The sequence below is a fragment of the Heterodontus francisci genome, unplaced genomic scaffold (assembly GCF_036365525.1).
Source record: "Heterodontus francisci isolate sHetFra1 unplaced genomic scaffold, sHetFra1.hap1 HAP1_SCAFFOLD_538, whole genome shotgun sequence".
Taxonomy (NCBI): domain Eukaryota; kingdom Metazoa; phylum Chordata; class Chondrichthyes; order Heterodontiformes; family Heterodontidae; genus Heterodontus; species Heterodontus francisci.
This window is the reverse complement of record NW_027140490.1, coordinates 907972-931180: the sequence shown is the minus strand read 5'-3', so window position 1 is coordinate 931180 and position 23209 is coordinate 907972. Positions and strand designations below refer to the sequence as shown.

Sequence of the window (23209 nt, the reverse complement as noted above, 5' to 3'; positions counted from 1 at the left end):
ACCCTCCCTCCCCCTCTTCATTCCCCTCCTCCACCCCCTCACTCCCCCTATTCATTCCATTCCAACTCCCCCTCCCTCCATTCCTCTCCACCTCCCCTCCCTCCCCCTCTTCATTCCCCTCCACCACCCCTCCCTCCCTCTCTTCATTCCCCTCCACCACACCCTCACTCCCCCTCTTCATCCCCCTCCACCTCCCCCTCCCTCCCCCTCTTCATTTTCCTCCACCTCCCCCTCCCTCCCCCTCCCTCCCCCTCTTCATTCTCCTCCACCTCCCCCTCCCTCCCCCTCTTCATTGCCCTCCACCCCCCTCCCCCCTCTTCATTCCCCTCCACCTCTACCTCCCTGCCCCTCTGCATTCCCTTCCACCACCCCCTCCCGCCCCCTTCATTCCCCTCCACCTCCCCTCCCCCCTCTTCATTCCCCTCCACCACCCCCTCCCTCCCCCTCTTATTTCCCCTCCACCTTCCCCTCCCTCCCCCTCTTCATTCCCCCCACATTTCCCTCCCTCCCCCTCTTCATTCCCCTCCTCCTCCCGCCCCCTCTTCATTCCCCTACCCTCTCCCCCACTCCCTTCCCCCACTCCCTTCCACTCTCCCCTCCGCCAATCTCGCACTCTCTCCTTCTTCCACACTCCTCCTCCCACTTTCCCCCTCCTTTCTGACCATTGCCCTCCCCCACTCTCCTCTCAAACTCCCCTCCCCACTCTCTGCCACACTCCCCCTCCCCATCCCCCACTCCCCTCCCCAACTTCCTTCCACACTACCCTCTCCCTCCCCTCACACTCCCCTCCCCCTAACACTCCCCTCCCCCTCACCATTACACACCCTCCCCTTCCCCTCTCCTATTTCCCCACTCCCCATCCTCCACTCTACTTCCGCATTCCCCACTCACCTCCCCTCTCATTCTGCCATTCCCCTCAACGCACCCCTCCCCCACTCGTCCCCGGTCCCCACTCCCCTTTCCCCTCCCACATCCCACTTCCCTCTCTCACTCCTATCGTCCACTCCAGGCCCCCACTCCTCACTTCACTCCCCTACACCCCTTGTTCGCATCCTCTCCCGCTCAGACCTGGTCTCCCTCCACACTGCCCTCCCTCTCACATCCCCCACTTCCACTCCCACACTCCCTCTCACACACACCCATCCGCCACTCCCCTCCATCTGCCCTACCCTCAAAACCCTCTCCCCCACTACCTTGCTCCACTACCCTCCGCCACTACCCACCCCACTCGGTCAACTCCCCTCCCCCACTCCCTTCTCTCCCGTCCCTCGTCCCCCACTCCCCTCCCCCACTCCCCTTCCCCACTCTCCACTCCTCCACCTCCCCTGCCAAACACCCCTCCCAACTCCTCTGCCGACTCACCTTCACCCCCGCCCCTCCCCCGCTCCCCTCGCCCATACCCCTGCCCCTCTACCTCCCCCCAACACCCTGCACCAAATCCCCTCCCTCACTACCCTCCCAACCCCACCTCACCCCCACTCCCGTGCCCCTAAGCCCTACCCACTCCCAGCTCTCCTGTCCCCCTCCCCCAATCCCCTCCCTCTCCTCCCCACTCCACTCCCTCCCATCTCCCACTTCTCTCCCTCCCCTACCATTACCCCGCTCCACTTCCAAACACCCCTCCCCTACTCCCGTCCTCCTCCACCCCACTCCACTCCCCACTCCCATCCTCCACTACCGCCCCCCACTCCCCTCCCCCTCCCCTCCCACTCTGCCCTCCCCAACTCTCCCCACACTCCCCTCCCCCACTCCCGTCCCGCACTCACCCTAACCCTAACCCACTCTCGTTCCCCTACATCCTCATTCCACCTCTCCCTCCCCCACATCCCTGCCCCTCCGCCACATGCCTCCCCACCCCTCCCCTCCACTCCCCTCACACTCCCAACTGCAAATCCCCTCCTCCATTCCCCTAACTACCCTCTCCCCACTCCACTCCCCTCACTCCCCAACCCCTCCTCTCACTCCTGTCCCCAAACCCCTCCCCCCACTCCCTTCGCCTACCCCTCCCCCACTTCTCCCCCACTCCTCCCACACTTTCCTCCTCCAACCCTCCCCCACTACCCCCGCACTCCTCCCCCACTCCTCCCACTCCCAACTCCAAATCCCCTCACCCACTCTGCTAACTCCGCGCTGCACTCCCCTAACGACCCTCTGCCCACTCTATTCCCCCTCTTCCCTCCCTCCCCAACCCCTCCCCTCACTCCTGTCCCCAGTCCCCTCCCCCCACTCCCCTCCCCCACTCCGCCCCCACTCCTCTCCCCCACTCCTCCCTACTCCCCTCCCCCACTCCCCTTCCTCAAACCGCTCCCCCAGCCTCTCCCCTTCCCCAAGAGCTCCCCTCCCCCACTCCTCTCCCCCACTCACCTACCCCACTCCCCACTCCCCTCCCATTTCCCTCCCCACTCTCACTTCCCCCACGCCCCTCCTCCACTGCCCTCGTACATTCCCCTCCTCAGTCCACTGCCCTCCGCACTCACCCTCTCCAACACCTCTCCCCCACTCTCTTCCCCCTCCTTAACCCAATTTACTATCCCACCCACTCCATTCACTCACTCCCTTACCCGTCCCCTCCCCATTCCTCTCCCCTTCCACTCCCCACCCCTCCTCTCCCCACTTCTCTCCCCCACTCCTCTCCACCACTCCTCTCCCCATCCTCTCCACTCGCCCACTCCCCTCCCCCATTTCCCTCCCCACTCATCTTCCCACTCATCTCCCATCCCTCAATCCCCTCCACCACTTTCCTCCTCCACACCCGCTGCCCCCATTGCCCTCCCCTCCGCGACTCCCTTCACCTCTCACATCTCCCTCCCCTCACAGCCCCCTACTCCACTCCGCCTCCTCTCCCACATCTCCCACCGCCCTTCCCTCCCCCACCCCTTCCCAACTCCCCTCCTTTCCCCTACCCCACCTCACACACTCACTCCAATTTTCCCACTCGCCTTCCCCCATTCCCCTTTCCTAGTCCCTCCCTAACTCCCACTTCTTTCACCCAGTCCCGTCTCCCATTCCCCTCCCCCACTCCCTCACCTCACCCACTCCTCTCCCGCACACCCCTCCAGCAGAACCCTCCCCACCCCAATCCACTCCCACTCCCCTCCCCACCCCGAACCCCCCTCCTCTTCCCCACTCCATTCCCCCACTCCCTTCCCTCTCCGACCCCTCCCTCACTCCTCTCCCCACTCCCCTCCCTCACTCCCCTCCCTCCCCAACCCTTACCCCCCCAACCCCTCCCTCACGCCCCTCCCCAACTCCCCTCCCCAACACACCTCACCCACTCCCCTCCCCCACTCTCCTCCCCCACTCTTCTGCCAATCCCACCACTCCTCCCCGACTTGCCACACTCCCTACCCCAACCCCTCCCACACTCCCCTCCTCACCCTCCTCTCCTGCCCAACACCCCAACCCCTCCCCCACTCCCCTCCCCGCTCCCCTCCCCAATCCCCTCCCCTAACCCCCAACTCTGCGCTCCCCCACTCCTCTCCATCTCTCCCATCTTTGCTCTCTCACTCCCTTCCTAATATCCTTGCCACATCTCCATCCCCCACCCCCCTGCCACATCCCCTACTCCCTCACTCACATCCTCCACGCCACTCCCCACCACCCTCTCCCAATTCCACTCACCCTCCCCCAATCCCACTCCCCTCCCCTCCCCCCAATCCCACTCACCTTCCCCCAATCCCACGCACCCTCCCCCAATACCTCTCGCACTCCCCCAAGACCACTCGCCCTCTCCCACTCCACTCCCCCACTCCCACCCCCCACTTCCCTCCCTCACCCCCTTCAACACCTATCTCACCACTTCCCTCCCTTCCCCACGCCCCTCATGACTCCCCTCCCCCTTTCCACTTCCCCAATTCACACATTCACTCCCCTCATCCTCCTCACTCACCTCCACCTCCCCTCTCCCATTGCCCTCTCCACTCCCCTCCCCCACTCCCCTCCCCCATTCCCTTCCCCCACCCCCAGTCCCTTTCCCCTCTCCTCCCCAATACCCCATCACCTACCCCCTCCCCTCTCCTCCCCAACAACCTCCCACTTACCCCTCCACTCTCCTCCCCAACACCCCCTCCCCCTCAACTCCCCTGCCCCAATCCCCTCTCCACTCCCCTCCCCCTCCCCCACTACCCTCCCCATTCCCTTCCCCTCCCCCTCCCCCACCCCCCACCACCACGCCCTTCCCCCTCAACATGCCCACTCTATTCCCCCACTCCCTTCCCTCTCCCCTTCCCCCTTCCCCCTCCCCAATCCCCTACACAACACCCACCCCCTACTTCTCATCGGCTTCCGCCACTCCCCTCCGCCACTCCCATCTTTCACTGCCCTCCCCCACTACCCTACACCTCCCCCACTACCCTCCTCGAGTCCCCTTCCCCACTGCCCTGTCCACTCGGCTCCTTTCCCCACTCCACTCCCCTCTCCCCTCCCGCACCACACGCTGCACACTCACCTGCATCTCCCACTTCCCTCCCCCTCCCCACTCCCCTACTTCCCCTCCCCGCCCTTCCCCCTCCCTCCCCACTCTATTCCCCCACTCCCTTCCATCTCCCCTTCCCCCTTCCGCCTTACCCCCTCCCCAATCCCTTCCACAACACCCACCCCCTACTTCTCATCGGCCTCCCCCACTCCTCTCCGCCATTCCCATCTTTCACTACCCTCCCCCAGTACCCTTACCCACTACCCTCCCCCACTACCCCACACCTCCCCCACTACCCTCCGCGAGTCCCCTTCTCCACTGCCCTGTCCACTCCCCTCCTTTCCTCACTCCACTCCCCTCCCTCCCCCTCCCCACCACACTCTGCACACTCACTCCCGTCTCCCATTCCCTACCCCTCCCCACTCCCCCTCTCCCCTACTCCCCTTCCCCTGCATCACTCCCCTTAACTTCTCACATCCCCCTCCTCCACTCACATCCTCACTCCACTCCCCCACTCCAAGACCCCATTCCCCACTCCCTCCCCCACTCCACTACTCTCCTGCCTCACTCCCATCCGCCACTCCACTCCTCACTCCTCTCTCCCCTCCCATACACCCTTTCACTCACCACCCTCTCCCCCTCACATCCCCTCTCCCTCCCCACAACCCTCCCCCTGCCCCACTCACCCTCCCCCACTCCCCTAACTTTGCACCCCCACTCCCCAACTCCCCTCCCTGTTCCCTGCACCCCACCCCACTTCCCTCCCTTATTCCCTTCCTGCTCCCCCTCTACCACTCCCATCCCCCTCCCTGCCCTTCCCCCTCCCCTTCCCCACTCTATTCCCCCACTCCCTTCCCTCTCCCCTTCTCCCCTCCCCAATCCCCTCCACCACTCACCTACCCTACTCCTCATTGGCTAACCCCATTTCCCTCCGCCACTCACCTCCCCCACTACCATCCACCTACCCCGTTACCCTCCACGAGTCCCCTTCCCCACATCCCTTCTCCACTGCCCTACCAACTCACCTCCCTTCCCCACACCCCTCTTCCGTCCCCTAACCAACACTGCAAACTCACTCCCATTTCCCACTCCACTCTCACTGCCACCTTGCACATTCCTCTCCCTGCTCCCCTCACCCTCCCCTGCCCAGTCCCCTCCCCTACTCCCCTCCCCAACCCCCTGCACTCCCCTCCCACACTCCCCACTCTCCTCCCTCACTCGCATCCTCCACTCTAGTTCCTACTCCTCTCTCCCGTCCCCTTTACCGCCCACTCACCACCCTCTCCCCTCACACTCCCTCTCACTCCCCACTACCCTCCCCCAATCCCACTCACCCTCCCCCACTCTCCCTCCCCGTGCCCCTTCTGCTCTGCCCTCCCCCTCCCTCACGCCCCATCCCCAATCCCTTCCGCCACACCTTTCCCCTAGTCCCATCAACCCTTCCCTCCCTTTCCCCCTCACGCAACACCCCCTCCTACACTCCCCAGCACCTCCCCACTCCTCTTCTGCCTCCCTTCCCCTACCCCCAACCTCCACTACCCTCCCCCACTCCCCTCCCCACTCCCCTCCCCCCTCCCCTCCCCCACTGCCCACCCCCATTCCGCTCCCCGCACTCCTCCCTCCCCCCTCCCGTCTCCCACTCCCCTTCCCCTCCCCCACTCCCCTCCCACACTTCTGTCCCCTATTACCCTCATCCACACCGCTCCCCCTCCCCCTCCTTCATTCCGCTTCACCACTCCCCCACTCTCCTCCCTCACTCCCATCCTCCACTCCACTCCCAAATCCACTCTCCCCTACCGTACACTTCCCACTCACCTCCTTCTCCCCCTCACACTCCTTCTCCTTCCCCACTCCCATCCCTGAATCCCACTGCCCCTCCCCCACTCACATCACCCTCCCCTCCCTCACTCCCCGCTCCACTACCGCACTCCCCTCTCCCACTCCACTTCTCAACTCTCGTCCCTCACTTCCATCCTTCACTCCCCTCCCCACTCCCCTCATCCACACCCCTCACCTACTCTGCTCACCCCTCCCCCACTCCTCACTCTCCACTCCCCTCCCCCACTTGCCTATCTGCCTCGCTCACTCCATCTCCCCCACTCCCCTCCACAACTCCCCCTCCCTCACTCCCCTCCCCCACTCCCCTCCCCACCACCCTCCCCCACTCCTCTCCCACAATCCGCTCATCCCTACCCCACTCCTCACTCCGCACTACCCTCCTCAACACCGCACCCCTCACTCTCCACCCTCACTACCCTCCCTAACCTTTCAGTGCAGCAGCTTTTTCGGGAGCAGAGTGTGAGCGAGTGAGCAGCTGGGAAAGTCAGTTTGAAAGTAAATTTAATTTCCTTTTGTTTTTCGGCGGAGGCCAGGGGGCTGCTGGGTAAGTAAAACACTATATATTTGGGCGGTTTCTGAACCCGAGACACCACACTTGTAGTGTCTCCCACCCGCCCTCCTCCTCTAACCAATAAAAAAGGACTCGGTGGGGTGTTTATAAGGTACGGCTTTTTCGATTTCTCTGGTTTTATTGTGATTGGTAAAAACTTTTCGTTCCTTTTTCATTTAACTAAGTTTAAACTTAAGATTAAAAATGGCAGGAGATCTCAGACCCGTATCATGCTCCTCTTGCTCAATGTGGGAGCTCAGGGACATGGCTGATGACCCTGACTCCTTCACGTGCTGGAAGTGTGTCCAACTGCAGCTCTTGTTAGACCGCATGACGGCTCTCGAGCTGCGGATGGACTCACTTTGGAGCATGCGCGATGCTGAGGAGGTCGTGGATAGCACGTTTAGTGAATTGGTCACACCGCAGATTAGGATTGCTGAGGGAGAAAGGGAATGGGTGACCAAAAGGCAGAGAAAGAGCAGGAAGGCAGCGCAGGAGTCCCCTGCGGTCATCTCCCTCCAAAACAAGTATACCGTTTTGGATACTGTTGAGGGAGATGGCTCACCAGGGGAAGGCAGCAGTAGCCAGGTCCATGGCACCGTGGCTGGCTCTGCTGTTCCGAAGGGCGGGAAAAAGAGTGCAAGGGCTATAGTCGTAGGGGATTCGATTGTAAGGGGAGTAGATAGGCGGTTCTGTGGTCGAAAACGAGGATCCCGAATGGTATGTTGCCTCCCAGGTGCACGGGTCAGGGACTTCTCAGATCGGCTGCAGAACATTCTAAAGGGGGAGGGTGAACAGCCAGTTGTCATTGTGCACATAGGCACTAATGATATAGGTAAAAAACGGGATGAGGTCCTACATGCAGAGTTTAGGGAGTTAGGAGCCAAGTTAAAAAGTAGGACCTCAGAGGTAGTAACCTCAGGTTTACTACCAGTGCCACGTGATAGTCAGAGTAAAAATGAAAGAATAGTCAGGATGAATGCGTGGCTTGAGAGATGGTGCTGGAAGGAGGGGTTCAGATTTTTGGGACATTGGGACTGGTTCTGGGGGAGGTGGGACTATTACAAATTGGACGGTCTACACCTGGGCCGGACTGGAACCAATGTCCTTGGAGGTGCTTTTGCTAACGCTGTTGGGGAGGGTTTAAACTAATGTGGCAGGGGGATGGGAACCAATTGAGGTCAGTTGACAGTAAGGAGGTAGTAACAAAAGCCTGTAAGGAACTAGATAATGAAGTCAGTGTGACTAAGGGGAAGAGCAGGCAGGGAGCAGATGATGAATATAAAGGGACTGGTGGTCTGAGGTGCATTTGTTTTAATGCAAGAAGTGTAGTAGGTAAGGCAGATGAACTTAGGGCTTGGATTAGTACCTGGGAGTATGATGTTATTGCTATTACTGAGACTTGGTTGAGGGAAGGGCATGATTGGCAACTAAATATCCCAGGATATCGATGCTTCAGGCGGGATAGAGAGGGAGGTAAAAGGGGTGGAGGAGTTGCATTACTGGTCAAAGAGGATATCACAGCTGTGCTGAAGGAGGGCACTATGGAGGACTCGAGCTGTGAGGCAATATGGACAGAACTCAGAAATAGGAAGGGTGTGGTAACAATGTTGGGGCTGTACTACAGGCCTCCCAACAGCGAGCGTGAGATAGAGGTACAAATATGTAAACAGATTATGGAAAGATGTAGGAGCAACAGGGTGGTGGTGATAGGAGATTTTAATTTTCCCAACATTGACTGGGATTCACTTAATGTTAGAGGTCCAGATGGAGCAGAATTTGTAAGGAGCATCCAGGAAGGTTTTCTAGAGCAGTATGTAAATAGTCCAACTCGGGAAGGGGCCATACTAGACCTGGTGTTGGGGAATGAGCCCGGCCAGGTTGTTGAAGTTTCAGTAGGGGACTACTTTGGGAATAGTGATCACAATTCCGTAAGCTTTAAAATACTCATGGACAAAGACGAGAGTGGTCCTAAAGGAAGAGTGCTAAATTGGGGGAAGGCCAACTATACCAAAATTCGGCAGGAGCTGGGAAATGTAGATTGGGAGCAGCTGTTTGAAGGTAAATCCACATGTGATATGTGGGAGGCTTTTAAAGAGAGGTTGATTCGCGTTCAGGAGAGACATGTTCCTGTGAAAATGAGGGATAGAAATGGCAAGATTAGGGAACCATGGATGACAGGTGAAATTGTGAGACTAGCGAAGAGGAAAAAGTCAGCATACATAAGGTGTAGGCGGCTGATGAAAGACGAAGCTTTGAAAGAATATCGGGAATGTAGGACAAATCTGAAATGAGGAATTAAGAGGGCTAAAAGGGGTTATGAAATATCTTTAGCAAACAGGGTTAAGGAAAATCCCAAAGCATTTTATTCATATATAAGGAGAAAGAGGGTATCTAGAGATAGGATTGGCCCACTCAAGGACAAAGGAGGAAAGTTATGCTTGGACTCAGAGAAAATGGGTGAGATTCTAAACGAGTACTTTGCATCGGTATTCACCGAGGAGAGGGACATGACGGATGTTGAGGTTAGAAACAGATGTTTGATTACTCTAGGTCAAGTCGGCATAAGGAGGGAGGAAGTGTTGGGTATTCTAAAGGGCATTAAGGTGGACAAGTCCCCAGGTCCGGATGGGATCTATCCCAGGTTACTGAGGGAAGCAAGAGAGGAAATAGCTGGGGCCTTAACAGATATCTTTGCAGCATCCTTGAACACGGGTGAGGTCCCGGAGGACTGGAGAATTGCTAATGTTGTCCCCTTGTTTAAGAAGGGTAGCAGGGATAATCCAGGTAATTATAGACCGGTGAGCCTGACGTCAGTGGTAGGGAAGCTGCTGGAGAAGATACTGAGGGATAGGATCTATTCCCATTTGGAAGAAAATGGGCTTATCAGTGATAGGCAACATGGTTTTGTGCAGGGAAGGTCATGTCTTACCAACTTAATAGAATTCTTTGAGGAAGTGACAAAGTTGATTGATGAGGGAAGGGCTGTCGATGTCATATACATGGACTTCAGTAAGGCGTTTGATAAAGTTCCCCATGGTAGGCTGATGGAGAAAGTGAAGGCGCTTGGGGTCCAAGGTGTACTAGCTAGATGGATAAAGAACTGGCTGGGCAACAGGTGACAGAGAGTAGCAGTAGAAGGGAGTTTCTCAAAATGGAGACGTGTGACCAGTGGTGTTCCACAGGGATCCGTGCTGGGACCACTGTTGTTTGTGATATACATAAATGATTTGGAGGAAAGTATAGGTGCACTGATTAGCAAGTTTGCAGACGACACTAAGATTGGTGGAGTAGCAGATAGTGAAGGGGACTGTCAGAGAATACAGCAGAATATAGATAGACTGGAGAGTTGGGCAGAGAAATGGCAGATGGAGTTCAATCAGGGCTAATGCGAGGTGATGCATTTTGGAAGATCCAATTCAAGAGTGAACTATACAGTAAATGGAAAAGTCCTGGGGAAAATTGATGTCCAGAGAGATTTGGGTGTTCAGGTCCATTGTTCCCTGAAGGTGGCAACGCGGGTAAATAGAGTGGTCAAGAAGGCATACGGCATGCTTTCCTTCATCAGACGGGGCATTGAGTACAAGAGTTGGCAGGTCATGTTACAGTTGTATAAGACTTTGGTTCGGCCACATTTGGAATACTGCGTGCAGTTCTGGTCGCCACATTATCAAAAGGATGTGGATGCTTTGGAGAGGGTGCAGAGGAGGTTCACCAGGATGTTGCCTGGTATGGAGGGCGCTAGCTATGAAGAGAGGTTGAGTAGATTAGGATTATTTTTATTAGAAAGACGGAGGTTGAGGGGGGACCTGATTGAAGTGTACAGAATCATGAGAGGTATAGACAGGGTGGATAGCAAGAGGCTTTTTCCCAGAGTGGGGGATTCAATTACTAGAGGACACGAGTTCAAAGTGAGAGGGGAAAAGTTTAGGGGGGATATGCGTGGAAAGTTCTTTACGCAGAGGGTGGTGGGTACCTGGAACGCGTTGCCAGCGGAGGTGGTAGATGCGGGCATGATGGCGTCTTTTAAGATGTATCTAGACAGATACATGAATGGGCAGGAAGAAAAGAGATACAGACCCTTAGAAAATAGGCGACATGTTTGGATAGAGGATCTGGATCGGCGCAGGCTTGGAGGGCCGAAGGGCCTGTTCCTGTGCTGCAACTGTCTTTGTTCTTTGTTCTTTGTTCTTTGAGTACAACTCCAGCTGGTATTAATAGAGGCCTGGATTGAGTTAGCCACTTCCTGGTGTGTGAGCGGGGCTCAGTTCCACTCCTTCTGCTATTAATAGAGACATGGATTGAATTGGCTCTTTCCTGGTGAGTGAGTGGGGCTCAGTACCACTCCAACTGGTATTAATAGAGGTGTGGATTGAATTGGCTCTTTCCTGGTGAGTGAGTGGGACTCAGTACCACTCCAGCTGGTATTAAAAGAGGTGTGGATTGAATTGGCTCTTTCCTGGTGAGTGAGTGGGACTCAGTACCACTCCAGCTGGTATTAAAAGAGGTCTGGATTGAATTGGCTCTTTCTGGTGCGTGTGTGGGACTCAGTACCACTCCAGCTGGTATTAATAGAGGTCTGGATTGAATTGGCTGTTTCCTGGTGTGTGAGTGGGAATTAATTCCACTCCAGATGGTATGAATAGTGGCCTGGAATGAACTGTCCCTTTCCTGCTTTGTGTGTGGGACTCAGTCGCACTTCAGCTGGTATTATAGAGGTCTGGATTGAATTGGCTCTTAACTGATGTGTGAGTGGGACTCAGTACCACTCCAGCTGGTATTGATAGGGTTGGGATTGAATTGGCTATTTCCTGGTGAGTGAGTGGGGCTCAGTACCACTCCAGCTGGTATTAATAGAGGCCTGGATTGAATTGGCACTTTCCTGGTGTGTGAGTGGGACTCAGTACCACTCCAGCTGGTATTAATAGAGGCCTGGATTGAGTTAGCCACTTCCTGGTGTGTGAGCGGGACTCAGTACCACTCCAGCTGGTATTTATAGAGGCCTGGATTGAGTTAGCCACTTCCTGGTGTGTGAGCAGGGCTCAGTTCCACTCCTTCTGCTATTAATAGAGACATGGATTGAATTGTCTCTTTCCTGGTGTGTGAGTGAGACTCAGTACCACTCCAGCTGGTATTAATAGAGGCCTGGATTGAATTGGCTCTTTCCTGGTGTGTGAGTGGGGCTCAGTACCACTCCAGCTGGTATTAATAGAGATGTGGTTGAATTTGCTCTTTCCTGGTGTGTGAGTGGGAATCAGAACCATTCCAGCTGGTATTAAAAGAGGTCTGGATTGAATTGGCTCTTTTTAGTGTGTGTGTGGGACTCAGTACCACTCCAGCTGGTATTAATAGAGGCTTGGATTGAATTGGCTCTTGCTGGTGCCTGAGGGGGGCGCAGTACCATCCTGCTGGTATTATTAGAGGTCTGGATGGAATGGTCTCTTTCCTGGTGTGTCCGTGAGAATCAGTATCACTCCAGCTGGTATTAATAGAGGCCTAGAATGAATTGGCTCTTTCTGGTGTGTGAGTGGGACACAGTGCCAGAACACCCGGTGTTAATAGAGTCCTGGAATGAACTATCTCTTCTCTGCTGTGTGAGTGGGATTCAGTCCCACTCCAAATGTTATTAATAGAGGCCTGCATTGAATTGGCTCTTTCTGGTGCGTGTGTGGGACTCAGTACCACTCCAGCTGGTATTAATAGAGGCCTAGAATGAATTGGCTCTTCCCTGGTGTGTGAGTGGGACTCAGTACCACTCCAGCTGGTATTAATAGAGGCCTGGATTGAATTGGCTCTTCCCTGGTGTGTGAGTGGGACTCAGTACCACTCCAGCTGGTATTAATAGAGGCCTAGAATGAATTGGCTCTTCCCTGGTGTGTGAGTGGGACTCAGTACCACTCCAGCTGGTATTAATAGAGGCCTGGATTGAATTGGCTCTTCCCTGGTGTGTGAGTGGGACTCAGTACCACTCCAGCTGGTATTAATAGAGGCCTGGATTGAATTGGCTCTTTCTGGTGCGTGTGTGGGACTCAGTACCACTCCAGCTGGTATTAATATAGGCCTGGATTGAATTGGCTCTTTCCTGGAGTGTGCATGAGACTCAGTACCACTCCAACTGGTATTAATAGAGATCTGTATTGAATTGGCTCTTACCTGGTGTGTGAGTGGGACTCAGTACCACTCCAGCTGGTATTAATAGAGGCCTGGATTGAATTGGCTCTTTTCTGTTGTGTGAGTGGGACTCAGTACCACTCCAGCTGGAATTAATAATAGCCTGATTGAATTGGCTCTTTCTGGTGCGTGTGTGGGACTCAGTACCACTCCAGCTGGTATTAATATAGGCCTGGATTGAATTGGCTCTTTCCTGGTGGGTGAGTGGGACTCTGTACCACTCCAACTGGTATTAATATAGGCCTGGATTGAATTGGCTCTTACCTGGTGTGTGAGTGGGACTCAGTACCACTCCAGCTGGTATTAATAGAGGCCTGGATTGAATTGGCTCTTACCTGGTGTGTGAGTGGGACTCAGTACCACTCCAGCTGGTATTAATAGAGGCCTGGATTGAGTTAGCCACTTCCTGGTGTGTGAGTGGGACTCAGTACCACTCCAGCTGGTATTAATAGAGATCTGTATTGAATTGGCTCTTACCTGGTGTGTGAGTGGGACTCAGTACCACTCCAGCTGGTATTAATAGAGGTCAGGATTGAATTGGCTCTTTCCTGGTGTGTGTGGGACTCAGTACCACTCCAGCTGGTGTTAATAGAGGTCAGGATTGAATTGGCTCTTTCCTGGTGTGTGAGTGGGACTCAGTACCACTCCAGCTGGTGTTAATAGAGGTCAGGATTGAATTGGCTCTTTCCTGGTGTGTGTGGGACTCAGTACCACTCCAGCTGGTGTTAATAGAGGTCAGGATTGAATTGGCTCTTTCCTGGTGTGTGAGTGGGACTCAGTACCACTCCAGCTGGTATTAATAGAGGTCAGGATTGAATTGGCTCTTTCCTGGTGTGTGAGTGGGACTCAGTACCACTCCAGCTGGTATTCATAGAGGTCTGGATTGAATTGGCTCTTTCCTGGTGTGTGTGGGACTCAGTACCACTCCAGCTGGTATTAATAGAGGCCTGGATTGAGTTAGCCACTTCCTGGTGTGTGAGCGGGGCTCAGTACCACTCCAGCTGGTATTAATAGAGGCCTGGATTGAGTTAGCCACTTCCTGGTGTGTGAGCGGGGCTCAGTTCCACTCCTTCTGCTATTAATAGAGACATGGATTGAATTGGCCCTTTTTTGGTGAGTGAGTGGGGATTAGTGCCACTCCTGCTGGTATTAATAGAGGCCTGGATTGAATTGGCTCTTTGCTGGGGAGTGAGTGGGCATCTGTATCACTCCAGCTGGTATTAATAGAGATCTGGTTTGAATTGGCTCTTTCCTGGTGTGAGTGTGAATCAGAACCACTCCAGCTGGTATTAATAGAGGCCTAGAATGAATTGGCTCTTTCTGGTGTGTGAGTGGGACACAGTGCCAGAACACCCGGTGTTAATAGAGTCCTGGAATGAACTGTCTCTTCTCTGCTGTGTGAGTGGGACTCAGTACCACTCCAGCTGCTATTAATAGATACCTGGATTGAATTGCCTCTTTCCTGGTGTGTGAGTGGCTCTCAGTCCCACTCCAGTCGCTATAGATAGAGACCTGGATCGAAATGGCTCTTCCCTGGTGTGTGAGTGGGGCTCAGTGCCACTCCAGCTGGTATTAATAGAGGGCTGGATTGAATTGGCTCCTTCCTGGTGAGTGAGTGGGGCTCAGTCCCACTCCAGCTGGTATTAAGAGTTCTCGATTGAATTGGCTCTTTCCTGGTGTGTGAGTGGGACTCAGTACCACTCCAGCTGGTATTAATAGAGGTCTGGATTGAATTGGCTCTTCCCTGGTGTGTGAGTGGGACTCAGTAACACTCCAGCTGGTATTAATAGAGGTAGGATTTAATTGGCTCTTTCCTGGTGTGTGAGTGGGACTCAGTACCACTCCAGCTGGTATTAATAGAGGTCTGGATTTAATTGGCTCTTTCCTGGTGTGTGAGTGGGACTCAGTACCACTCCAGCTGGTATGAATAGAGGCCTGGATTGAATTGGCTCTTTCCTGGTGGGTGAGTGGGGATCAGTACCACTCCAGCTGGTATGAATAGAGGCCTGGATTTAATTGGCTCTTTCCTGGTGTGTGAGTGGGACTCAGTACCACTCCAGCTGGTATGAATAGAGGCCTGGATTGAATTGGCTCTTTCCTGGTGTGTGAGTGGGACTCAGTACCACTCCAGCTGGTATTATTGGAGGCCTGGATTGAATTGGCTCTTTCCTGGTGTATGACTGGGACTCAGTACCACTCCAGCTAGTATTAATGGAGGCCTGGATTGAATTGGCTCTTTCCTGGTGTGTGAGTGGGACTCAGTACCACTCCAGCTGGTATTAATAGAGGTCTGGATTTAATTGGCTCTTTCCTGGTGTGTGAGTGGGACTCAGTACCACTCCAGCTGGTATGAATAGAGGCCTGGATTGAATTGGCTCTTTCCTGGTGTGTGAGTGGGACTCAGTACCACTCCAGCTGGTATTAATAGAGGTCTGGATTGAATTGGCTCTTTCCTGGTGTGTGTGTGGGACTCAGTACCACTCCAGCTGGTATTAATAGAGGGCTGGATTGAATTGGCTCCTTCCTGGTGAGTGAGTGGGGCTCAGTACCACTCCAGCTGGTATTAATAGAGGGCTGGATTGAATTGGCTCCTTCCTGGTGTGTGAGTGGGACTCAGTACCACTCCAGCTAGTATTAATGGAGGCCTGGATTGAATTGGCTCTTTCCTGGTGTGTGAGTGGGGCTCAGTACCACTCCAGCTGATATTAATAGAGGCCTGGATTGAATTGCCTCTTTCCTGGTGTGTGAGTGGGGCTCAGTACCACTCCAGCTGGTATTAATAGAGGTCTGGATTGAATTGTCTCTTTCCTGGTGTGTGAGTGGGGCTCAGTACCACTCCAGCTGATATTAATAGAGGCCTGGATTGAATTGCCTCTTTCCTGGTGTGTGAGTGGGACTCAGTACCACTCCAGCTGGCATTAATCGAGGCCTGGATTAAATTACCTCTTTCCTGGTGTTTGAGTGGGACTCAGTACCACTCCAGCTGCTATTAATAGAGGCCTGGATTGAATTTGCTCTTTCCTGTTGTGTGAGTGGGAGTTAATTCCACTCCAGCTGGTATTTATAGAGACCTGGATTGAATTGGCTCTTTCTGGGGTGTTAGTGGGACTCAGTGCCACTCCAGCTAGTATTGATAGAAGCCTGGAATGAACTATCTCTTTCCTGGTGTGTGAGTGGGTCTCAGTCCCACTCCAGCTGGTATCAATGGCGGTCTGGCTTTAATTAGCTTTTTCCTGGTGTGTGAGTGGGGCTCAGTACCACTCCAGCTGGTATTAATAAAGGTTTGCATTGAATTGGCTCTTTCCTGGTGTGTCAGTGGGACTCAGTACCACTCCAGCTGGTGATAATATAGGCTCGGTTTCAATTGGCTCTTTCCTGGTGTGTGAATGGGAGTTAATTTTACTCCAGCTGGTATAAATAGAGGCCTGGATTGAATTGGTTCTTTCCCGGTATGTGAATGAGCCTCAGTACCACTCCAGCTGGTATTAATATAGGCTCAAATTCAATTGGCTCTTATCTGGTGTGTGAGTGGGGCTCAGTACCACTCCAGCTGGCATTAATAGAGGTCTGGATTGAATTGGCTGTTTCCTGGTGTGTGTGTGGGACTCAGTACCACTCCAGCTGGTTTTAACAAAGGCCAGTTCGATCTGATTATATGCACTGTTGTCTGTTTGATGTCACCTGCACCGCGGCCATTTTAAGCGACATGTGCTGCGGCCATTCTAAATGATGTGCTCTGTGGTCTGTTTGATGTCACCGTCACTGCGTCCATTTTAAATGTTATGCACTGTTGTCTGTTTGATGTCACCTTCACTGCGGCCATTTTACGTGACATATGGTACGGCCATTTTAAATGATATGCACTGTGGTCTGTTTGATGTCACCGTCACTGCGTCCATTTTAAATGTTATGCTCTGTGGTCTGTTTGATGTCACCTTGACTGCAGCCATTTTACGTGACATGTGCTGCGGCCATTTTAAATGATATGCACTGTCGTCTGTTTGATGTCACCTTCACTGCGGCCATTTTACGCGACATGTGCTGCGGCCATTTTAAATGATATGCACTGTGGTCTGTTTGATGTCACCTTCACTGCGGCCATTTTACGTGACATGTGCTGCGGCCATTTTAAATGATATGCACTGTGGTCTGTTTGATGTCACCTTCACTGCGGCCATTTTACGTGACATGTGCTGCGGCCATTTTAAATGATATGCTCTGTGATCTGTTTGAATTATGAGCAATCCACGGGGATCATTTTCAATGTTTTCTGTCCAGGGCAGTGAATGTAACAGATTATAAATGAGAATAAAATCTCATAAAGGATAATAAATCACAGACAATCATAAATATTATAAAGATTTACAAAGTGAGAGGAAGAATTATAAACAGTTGATAAAGGTTGTAAATGTCAGTAAATGTTTATAAATTATTATAAAGAATTATCAATAATTATCAGGATTCTTTTAGTTTGAAAGGGATTATAAAAGAATCAGAAAGATTCAGACCCCGCCCCCACTCCCGTCACCCTGGAAACAGACCCCGCCCCCACTCCCGTCACTCTGGAAACAGACCCCGCCACCACTCCCGTCACTCTGGAAACAGACCCCGCCCCCACTCCCGTCACTCAGGAAACAGACCCCGCCCCCACTCCCGTCACCCTGGAAACAGACCCCGCCCCCACTCCCGTCACCCTGGAAACAGACCCCGCCCCCACTCCCGTCACCCTGGAAACAGACCCCTCCCCCACTCCCGTCACTCTGGAAACAGACCCCGCCCCCACTCCCGTCACCCTGGAAACAGACCCCGCCCCCACTCCCGTCACCCTGGAAACAGACCCCGCCCCCACTCCCGTCACCCTGGAAACAGACCCCGCCCCCACTCCGTCACCCTGGAAACAGACCCCGCCCACACTCCCGTCACCCTGGAAACAGACCCCGCCCCCACTCCCGTCACCCTGGAAACAGACCCCGCCCCCACTCCCGTCACCTTGGTAACAGACCCCGCCCCCACTCCCATCTCCTTGGTAACAGACCCCGCCCCCACTCCGTCACCCTGGTGACAGACCCCGCCCCCACTCCCATCACCTAGGTAACAGACCACGCCCCCACTCACGTCACCTTGGTAACAGACCCCGCCCCCACTCCCGTCACCTTGGTAACAGACCCCGCCCCCACTCCCGTCACCCTGGAAACAGACCCCGCCCCCACTCCCGTCACCTTGGTAACAGACCCCGCCCCCACTCCCGTCACCCTGGAAACAGACCCCACCCCCACTCCCGTCACCCTGGAAACAGACCCCGCCCCCTCCTGTCACCTTGGTAACAGACCCCGCCCCCACTCCCGTCACCTTGGTAACAGACCCCGCCCCCACTCCCGTCACCTTGGTAACAGACCCCGCCCCCACTCCCGTCACCCTGGAAACAGACCCCGCCCCCACTCCCGTCACCTTGGTAACAGACCCCGCCCCAACTCCGTCACCCTGGAAACAGACCCCGCCCCCACTCCCGTCACCTTGGTAACAGACCCCGCCCCCACTCCCGTCTCCTTGGTAACAGACCCCGCCCCCACTCCGTCACCCTGGTGACAGACCCCGCCCCCACTCCCGTCACCTAGGTAACAGACCACGCCCCCACTCACGTCACCTTGGTAACAGACCCCGCCCCCACTCCCGTCACCATGGAAACAGACCCCACCCCCACTCCCGTCACCCTGGAAACAGACCCCGCCCCCTCCTGTCACCTTGGTAACAGACCCCGCCCCCACTCCCGTCACCTTGGTAACAGACCCCGCCCCCACTCCCGTCACCTTGGTAACAGACCCCGCCCCCACTCCCGTCACCCTGGAAACAGACCCCACCCCCACTCCCGTCACCCTGGAAACAGACCCCGCCCCCACTCCCGTCACCCTGGAAACAGACCCCGCCCACATTCCCGTCACTTTGGTAACAGACCCCGCCCCCACTCGCCGTCACTTTGGTAACAGACCCCGCCCCCACTCGCCGTCACTTTGGTAACAGACCCCGCCCCCACTCGCCGTCACTTTGGTAACAGACCCCGCCCCCACTCCCGTCACTTTGGTAACAGACCCCGCCCCCACTCCCGTCACCTTGGAAACAGACCCCGCCCCCACTCCCCGTCACCCTGGAAACATACCCCGCCCCCACTCCCGTCACCTTGGAAACAGACCCCGCCCCCCCACTCCCGTCACCTTGGAAACAGACCCCACCCCCATTCGCCGTCACTCTGGAAACAGACCCCGCCCCGACTCCTGTCATTCTGGAAACAGACCCCGCCCCCACTCGCCGTCACCTTGGTAACAGACCCCGCCCCCACTCGCCGTCACCTTGGAAACAGACCCCGCCCCCATTCGCCGTCACTCTGGAAACAGACCCCGCCCCCACTCGCCGTCACCCTGGAAACAGACCACGCCCACATTCCCGTCACTTTGGTAACAGACCCCGCCCCCACTCGCCGTCACTTTGGTAACAGACCCCGCCCCCCACTCGCCGTCACTTTGGTAACAGACCCCGCCCCCACTCCCGTCACCTTGGAAACAGACCCCGCCCCCACTCCCCGTCACCCTGGAAACATACCCCGCCCCCACTCCCGTCACCTTGGAAACAGACCCCGCCCCCCCACTCCCGTCACCTTGGAAACAGACCCCGCCCCCACTCGCCGTCACCTTGGAAACAGACCCCGCCCCCACTCGCCGTCACCTTGGAAACAGACCCCGCCCCCACTCGCCGTCACTTTGGTAACAGACCCCGCCCCCACTCCCGTCACCTTGGAAACAGACCACGCCCCCACTCCCGTCACTCTGGAAACAGACCCCGCCCCCATTCGCCATCACCTTGGAAACAGGCCCCTCCCCCGCTCTGTCTCCATGGTGACAGGCCCCTCCCCCGCTCTGTCTCCACGGTGACAGGCCCCTCCCCCGCTCTGTCTCCATGGTGAGAGGCTCCTCCCCCGCTCTGTCTCCATGGTGACAGTCCCCTCCCTCGCTCTGTCTCCATGGTGACAGTCCCCTCCCCCGCTCTGTCTCCATGGTGACAGGCTCCTCCCCCGCTCTGTCTCCATGGTGACAGTCCCCTCCCCCGCTCTGTCTCCATGGTGACAGTCCCCTCCCCCGCTCTGTCTCCATGGTGACAGTCCCCTCCCCCGCTCTGTCTCCATGGTGACAGTCCCCTCCCCCGCTCTGTCTCCATGGTGACAGGCCCCTCCCCCGCTCTGTCTCCATGGTGACAGGCCCCTCCCCCGCTCTGTCTCCATGGTGACAGTCCCCTCCCCCGCTCTGTCTCCATGGTGACAGGCCCCTCCCCCGCTCTGTCTCCATGGTGAAAGTCCCCTCCCCCGCTCTGTCTCCATGGTGACAGGCTCCTCCCCCGCTCTGTCTCCATGGTGACAGTCCCCTCCCCCGCTCTGTCTCCATGGTGACAGTCCCCTCCCCCGCTCTGTCTCCATGGTGAGAGGCCCCTCCCCCGCTCTGTCTCCATGGTGACAGTCCCCTCCCCCGCTCTGTCTCCATGGTGACAGTCCCCTCCCCCGCTCTGTCTCCATGGTGACAGTCCCCTCCTCCGCTCCGTCTCGATGGTGAGAGGCTCCTCCCCCGCTCTGTCTCCATGGTGACAGGCCCCTCCCCCGCTCTGTCTCCATGGTGACAGGCCCCTCCCCCGCTCTGTCTCCATGGTGACAGGCTCCTCCCCCGCTCTGTCTCCATGGTGACAGTCCCCTCCCCCGCTCTTTCTCCATGGTGACAGGCCCCTCCCCCGCTCTGTCTCCATGGTGACAGTCCCCTCCTCCGCTCCGTCTCGATGGTGAGAGGCTCCTCCCCCGCTCTGTCTCCATGGTGACAGGCCCCTCCCCCGCTCTGTCTCCATGGTGACAGGCCCCTCCCCCGCTCTGTCTCCATGGTGACAGGCTCCTCCCCCGCTCTGTCTCCATGGTGACAGTCCCCTCCCCCGCTCTTTCTCCATGGTGACAGGCCCCTCCCCCGCTCTGTCTCCATGGTGACAGGCCCCTCCACCGCTCTGTCTCCATGGTGACAGGCTCCTCCCCCGCTCTGTCTCCATGGTGAGAGGCCCCTCCCCCGCTCTGTCTCCATGGTGATAGGCCCCTCCCCCACTCTGTCTCCATGGTGACAGTCCCCTCCCCCGCTCTGTCTCCATGGTGAGAGGCCCCTCCCCCGCTCTGTCTCCATGGTGATAGGCCCCTCCCCCGCTCTGTCTCCATGGTGACAGTCCCCTCCCCCGCTCTGTCTCCATGGTGAGAGGCCCCTCCCCCGCTCTGTCTCCATGGTGACAGTCTCCTCCCCCGCTCTGTCTCCATGGTGAGAGGCCCCTCCCCCGCTCTGTCTCCATGGTGACAGGCCCCTCCCCCGCTCTGTCTCCATGGTGATAGTCTCCTCCCCCGCTCTGTCTCCATGGTGACAGTCCCCTCCCCCGCTCTGTCTCCATGGTGACAGTCTCCTCCCCCGCTCTGTCTCCATGGTGACAGTCCCCTCCCCCGCTCTGTCTCCATGGTGACAGTCCCCTCCCCCGCTCTGTCTCCATGGTGACAGTCCCCTCCCCCGCTCTGTCTCCATGGTGACAGTCCCCTCCCCCGCTCTGTCTCCATGGTGACAGTCCCCTCCCCCGCTCTGTCTCCATGGTGAGAGGCCCCTCCCCCGCTCTGTCTCCATGGTGACAGTCCCCTCCCCCGCTCTGTCTCCATGGTGACAGGCCCCTCCCCCGCTCTGTCTCCATGGTGACAGTCTCCTCCCCCGCTCTGTCTCCATGGTGACAGGCCCCTCCCCCGCTCTGTCTCCATGGTGACAGTCTCCTCCCCCGCTCTGTCTCCATGGTGACAGTCCCCTCCCCCGCTCTGTCTCCATGGTGACAGTCCCCTCCCCCGCTCTGTCTCCATGGTGACAGGCCCCTCCCCCTCCTCTGATTATTGAATTAATTTAATAATTGTATTAAAGGGATATTTCAGCACATTCTTCACCTGCTCTCTGAACTGATTCTGGGTCACGGCGTAAATCACAGTGTTTGTGGAGCAGCTCAGGAGCTGGAGCATGAAGGACAATTCCATCAGAAACCCAGGGAGATAAACTGACTGATAACCCAAATTATACATCCTCCTCCATATAGAATACACCATTAACAGGGCCCACAACAGCATGAAATTACCAGAGATAACTAACAGTAAAATGATAGATTTCCTTCGACTCTCCATCTCGGGGTCTCTGTGACTCTCTCCACTGCTGTGAGCCCGGAGTCTCCTGCGTCCTCTGCTGCTCACTAAAATGTGTCTGACGGTGAGAGCGTTGAGCAGCAGAATCAGCACAAATGGGATGACCGGGGTTAGAATGTTGTGGAGGAACTCGATTGTTCCCCAGACACGAGAATAACGAACATCCATTGTTACCTCACAAAACCAGGGACTGTTCCACAGCCAATACCGACCCGTGAACATAAAATACCAGAAGATGTTCTTTAAACAGCTCAGCACACTCACTGTTCCCACAACCACAGCACATGTTTTCTCACTGCAATATTTACTTTTCAGATTCTGACAACAAATGGCCACAAATCGATCAAAGGTGAAAGTGACGGTGAACCAGACAGAACAGTCTGTGGCTGTGTAAAGCAGGACGGCGTGGATATTACACACGGGGATGGAATACAGGAACTGAAACTGTTCCCAATAAACAATGGGAATGTGTCTGAATATCAGGTCCAGGATAATGACCAGTAGATCCGCCGCTGACATGGCCACCAGGTACCGAGTGACACATTTGGAGAGACCGCACTTTCCCCGAGACAGGATCCCAATCGTCAGCAAGTTAACTGTGAGGAAGGGAAATAAACAGAGAAATTAGACATCAGACTGGAGCAATGTTACCAGATCTGTGTATGTGTGTGAGTGTCAGAAATAAACAGAGAAATTAGACATCAGACTGGAGCAAAGTTAACAGATCAATGTATGTGTGTGAGTGTCAGAAATAAACAGAGAAATTAGACATCAGACTGGAGCAAAGTTACCAGATCAGTGTATGTGTGTGAGTGTCAGAAATAAACAGAGAAATTAGGCATCAGACTGGAGCAAAGTTACCAGATCAGTGTATGTGTGTGAGTGTCAGAAATAAACAGAGAAATTAGGCATCAGACTGGAGCAAAGTTACCAGATCAGTGTATGTGTGTGAGTGTCAGAAATAAACAGAGAAATTAGACATCAGACGGCAGCAATGTTACCA

General features: G+C 55.6%; 1 protein-coding gene across 1 annotated transcript; it reads right to left on the bottom strand.

The window, feature by feature from the left end:
* Nucleotides 1-21903: 21903 nt before the first annotated feature.
* LOC137359995 (probable G-protein coupled receptor 139) lies at nucleotides 21904-22797 on the bottom strand (the record flags this gene model as incomplete). The annotated part of the gene is made up of 1 exon (XM_068025590.1): nucleotides 21904-22797. A coding segment is annotated over one exon (894 nt), but the record flags the coding sequence as incomplete, so codon positions are not given.
* Between the last annotated feature and the right edge of the window lie 412 nt (nucleotides 22798-23209).